The sequence below is a fragment of the Atta cephalotes genome (genome assembly GCF_000143395.1).
Source record: "Atta cephalotes unplaced genomic scaffold scaffold00008, whole genome shotgun sequence".
Taxonomy (NCBI): Eukaryota; Metazoa; Arthropoda; class Insecta; order Hymenoptera; family Formicidae; genus Atta; species Atta cephalotes.
The window spans coordinates 6,057,375-6,062,612 of NW_012130072.1; the positions used below are offsets into that span (position 1 = coordinate 6,057,375).

The following is a 5,238-nucleotide window of genomic DNA, read 5'->3' on the forward strand; positions in this document are numbered from 1 at the left end:
CAGAAAAAGAATTATATTTTTTTAGACATGATAAAAAAGGAAGGCTAATAATTATTAATAATCAGAATGTGTATAAGCATGTTCAGATAGTAAAACGAAATTAGATTGGGTGCGTATCTTATTTTGTTTCCATCACTTGATATTATCGGCTATAATTTATGTATTTATGAAATTTTAATTTCAAATTTTTAAATTGGACTTAAAAAGTTCAGGAAAAAGATTAGCAATGTTAATATATTTTATTACGCGTTAAATTTGCTAAATAAAAATCTTGCTAAAATGTTTCATAGATGTTAAATATCACAGAGAAATTTGCGAATGATGTGTGTCAGGTACACCTGCAGGCTCTGTGTGCAGGTTCATTGAACTCTGTGAAGGCGGTGGAGGAGATAATCGAAGGTACAGAATAAGCAAGAAAAAAGAAGTTTCAAAAGGGCAGAGGAACGGAAGCCAAAGTGGACCATGCCGTTTTACATATTTTAACGGTTCTTCGTGTATCTCCGACCCTCATGAAATTTGTCTGTCTTTTTTTCATTTTGATCCTTCTTCTCTTCTTCTTTCTATGTGACTTAGCTACCTTTGAAAAGCGAGTAGTGAAGACGATCAATCTTGCAAGAATATCCCTTATATTTTATTTATATTTAAATATGTGATATTCCAAATGGACAAAAATATCTTAAAAAGCAATGGAAATAAGAAGAGCTTACGGAATAGAGATTCTTAGATAGCGAAAAATTAGATAGAGAAAATCTAAAATAAGTGTTTATAACACGTCTATGAAACTTTTAAATGCTTTAACCTATATAAATATTTTCTCACATACTTTTTTTAAGCATATTTAATATAAATAGAAATTCTTAAAATAAATAAATGTCTATTGATAATAATTTATGGTAAAAAACAAATATCAGAATAAAGATAAGATGTGATAAAATATCATCATAATCATATTATTAACAATTATTAATAACATATTTGATTATATATGATTAACAACAAACAATAAAATTTGATAATCAAATGCAAAATTAATTGCGTCTATATAAATACATATGCACCAAATATAAAAATTATAATTGTTATATGTCTAAACACAGTTCTTGTTGAAAGCGTTACAATTATTGCGTTCCATTGTTCACTTATTGATTGCCTTTTATCTTCACATCGATGAGCATGAAGTGCACTTATCATGCGGTAACAATGAATTTCACTATTCTGTTTCACTCACAAACAGATCATACAAATATTCCGCAGCTAGCTGGTTAACCGGACGCATTACATAGCAGAGAGAGATGTGCCACGAGAGCACGTTTTCACGTATCACGCGACATGTGGATTCGGATTTCGCTCGCGCTGAAAAATCTGGCAATAGTATTTGGTTGTCCACGAAACGGATTAGATGTTTTAATATTTAGTAACAAATGGAAATTTTCACGAATTCTAAATTTTTAATAAATTGATCTTTTATTATTATTTAATTGTGACAATAGAGATAGTTGTTTCGTCGAATTTATTTCTATTTATAACTTATTAAAATAAATTTATTTAAATAATGAAGACTCTTTTAATTTTTCACAGCATTTGCTAAATGTTAAATTTAAAACAGAAACTACATTATATTTTTAATTATAGTTTTTAATTATAGTTTTACTGTTATAAAAAATTTTATGACATCTTATTCAAATTATCTTATTAGATTTTAAAGCTAACACGTATCGTAATCAGCAAAATTTTTTTGTATTGTAACTGTTTTTTAAGATGCAAAATGAAAAAAATGTGAAATTAAATTTATAATCTTGTTTAATATTTTTGATATTTTTATATTTTTGAATCGTTTCTCATTCTCTTTGCTACTCTTATATTAGAACAATGTTATATGCCAATTGGCATCGCTCCTGGAACAAACAATTACGGATAAAAATAGTACGTAATAACATTTATCATGCCATATGAATATTATGATATTCTTTGTCATATTACTTTTCTCGTAAATTAGATGTCGTCACGACTTTGATAAAACAATTACATTAATAAAATAAATTTTTAATGTTGAATGCCTGTAAATTTGTTTATTTTGAAAATACATACAAATATATAGATATCTCATATTAATATTTTGATTGATTACACTAATTTTTGCATCTACATGAAAATATTATTGCTAAATATTTTTGAAATAGTAATTAAAAAGTAATTAGGATATTTATATAACTTTAAATATAACTTTAAAGAAACTTAGCAAATATAAGTACACATTTAAAATACATAAAATGTTATTTTTTCTTAATTCTGTTAGAATCAATTAGATATCTAATCCACAGCTATCAAAATAAATCAATAAATTGTTTACAGTAGCACAATAAAATAAGCACTTAACGCTAAAACATTGATCAGAGTGAAAATTAAATGAAAGTAAATATATAAGCAACAATAGCGCATTATACACGTAGTGTAGTCGGCAAAGTTGCTTAGCAGCGAAAAGAAGATACCAAGCGGAGACAGAGAAACGGAGCAAAAAGGATCGAAGAGGGGACCTTTGCTTATATGGTCACTGATTACGGAGGAACCAAGGGCCCCAGGGCCTTGAGATCGCTATTCTTAGAAGACATCGTTTGTTCTCTCTTCCTCGCCTCATCCTTCTCCCCGACTCCTTCGCAACTACCCTGCAGCGAACTTCTAATTACCTTGCATATCTCCCTTCTTTCTCTTTCTCGCTCGTTTTTCTCATAACTTCTCTTCTTGGACCATCTCTCTCTTGCATGCATTATGCATTTGGAGATCGCGTGATAGCTATGGATTATGCGGTCGCATCGGGCCTTCTTTTCCGCGAAAGAAATCGAGAATTGGGTTTGCTACATTGCAAAACTTGGACAGACGAAAAGGCGTAGTTACGTAAAAATTGCAAATGAGATGAGGAACGTTAAATGAAGAGTAATTTTATATTTATATGATATCATTATTAAACATTTTTTATATTAAAAAAATTTTTTAGACAAAAAATTAAATTTTTTAAAAATTTTAGTAAATTAAAAATTAAGTGCCAAAATTTTATTAATTTAAACTTAAAATTAAAATGTGGTCGACAGTAATAATAATTTTAAAAAAATAGTAAAGAAATAGAATTAAATAGAATAGAATTAATAGTCAAAAATGATCGATTTTATGTATCATGCTGTTATTTTATACGTTATACTACTAAATGATTATTTTCAATCAAACTGTACGAAGATATAAGAAAAATAGAGAGAAGAAAAAGAACAATGATAAATTGTGCTTATCAAAGAGTGCAAACAGAAATTGCCTTTTGTGTATATAATACATCGTACCGACATGACAACTTTTCTCGCCTTGTTTCCGGTAAAATTCCCACTGCATATATTCACGGCATATTGGCGTTTCCACGCTTTTGCCCGATAACACGTTTCACTAGACTCATTCCTTTTTTCGTCATTCTGATAAACTATCCGCGAACTTCCCCAGAAAATTCCGGTATGGCCGGAATTGAATTTGCCCTGCCGCATCGTCGATGAAATGGAATTCAATTATTAGTAATACGGAGAATCGGTGGATCATGATTGAAAAAGGATCGCGCACTGAATGGCGAGAGAAAAAACAGATGTGGAGACGAAATGGAGATTTTGGTTGGAAAATTAAACGTGCAAAATTAATGGGACTTAATTACGAATCTCTGTTTAATTGCGCACCTGGTGCTTGCTCGATTGTTTATCTAATAAATAAATCCATTCGTAGGAGAACAGAGTTAAATGATGAGCTTCTCAATGGGATCATGAATCCTCTCAGGAGAACAGAGGATATATATCGAATATGGTGCGGTAGCATGTTGAATATCTGCACATTCGCCTTGTTCAATATTGATTACATACTAGTCGCTGAGCAAATGTAAAAGCGCTATTTGAGAAAACTTTACAGAGATTAATAAATTATTTATGTGATATTATTTAGTTATTAGATTAAATTTATTACATCAAATTTATTATAGATTAAATTTATTTAGTTATTAGATTAAATTTATTAGATTAAATTTATTAAATTAAGTTTATTAAAAATAATGAGATAGATCAAATAATTTTGAAGATTGATAAAATAGTAAAATAACATAATTGGAGATAATTTACAGAATAAAATATTGTAATTCTAAAGTGTATTTTGTATATATTTCATTTAGATATAGATTTCATATTGATAGCATTTACGTTTGAATGAAATACCTGTATTTGGAAATTTTTACGGAAAAAAATTAATTCTTATTAAAGTTACATTAATTGTAACAATTACTTATCCACTTAGCACAACTACATTAATCTTTCATGATAAATTTCTCCACTTACTGGGCTGGCATTGACACCACACTTCATTAATTCTGTTGTTTTCGTTTGGTGATACTAAAATTAATAATCTCGACGATGAAGATTCTCGGTCTCGCCCGAAGGCCAGATTCAATAATCTGACGGCAATTTATATCAAATTAGTGGTGCACGCGTGCGCGATCGGATGGAATTGCCACGATGGAAGAGGCTACGGTAACGCAGCCTCTTCATTACGGACGCTTTAAGTACCGTGATCTGAAAATGGGGTCCTTTGCAAAAAGGGGCCTCAGCAACAATGTGCGCGAGTGCGCTCACGACGACAGCGCGTATATGTGTGCATGCGATATTATTATAATAAATGGTTGCGTGTTGCTTGTCTGTTGCAGAAAAATTACTGAACAGCGAGGGCCGCGAGCTGCGACGGGCTCTCTTCTCCCTCAAGCAGATTTTTCAGGTGGGTTTACAATTCGTGATGAGATAGAATGAGCGGGGTCGCGCGAGAAGGCCGGAAAGAATATATAGTGAACGTATAATATAGTAGAAGGATGAAGAAAGCAGTTGAGGGATATGCGACGAAGCTGAGTGGATATTTTTGCGCGAAGTTACTTGCATGACGAGTAAATATTTGCATTCGAGCGAATGCAGCTTTACTGTTTATAGGAGACACAGTTTTTTTCTTCTTTTCTCTAAGAAATATGACTTGATCAAAAATTTAACTTAAATATTTAATGATTTGAACTCATAAAAAAATATTTATTTCTATAAATTATTTACAAGTATATATATATATATATATATATATATATATATATATATAGTGGTGTTGTATAGTAGTTAGTTAGTTACTTACTATAGTAGTCGCGTACTACTAACTTATTATTTAGTATACGACTACTACGTAACGTACCGT

The 5,238-nt window shown here is 30.4% G+C and overlaps 1 protein-coding gene across 1 annotated transcript in view; it reads left to right on the top strand.

The window, feature by feature from the left end:
• The window catches only part of LOC105627377, a 150,110-nt gene that overhangs the window by 117,730 nt on the left and 27,142 nt on the right, over positions 1-5,238 (top strand). The window contains exon 14 of the mRNA XM_012208659.1: positions 4,715-4,782. Within this exon, the coding sequence (XP_012064049.1) occupies positions 4,715-4,782 (68 nt within the window). The remainder of the gene's footprint in view (positions 1-4,714; positions 4,783-5,238) is intronic.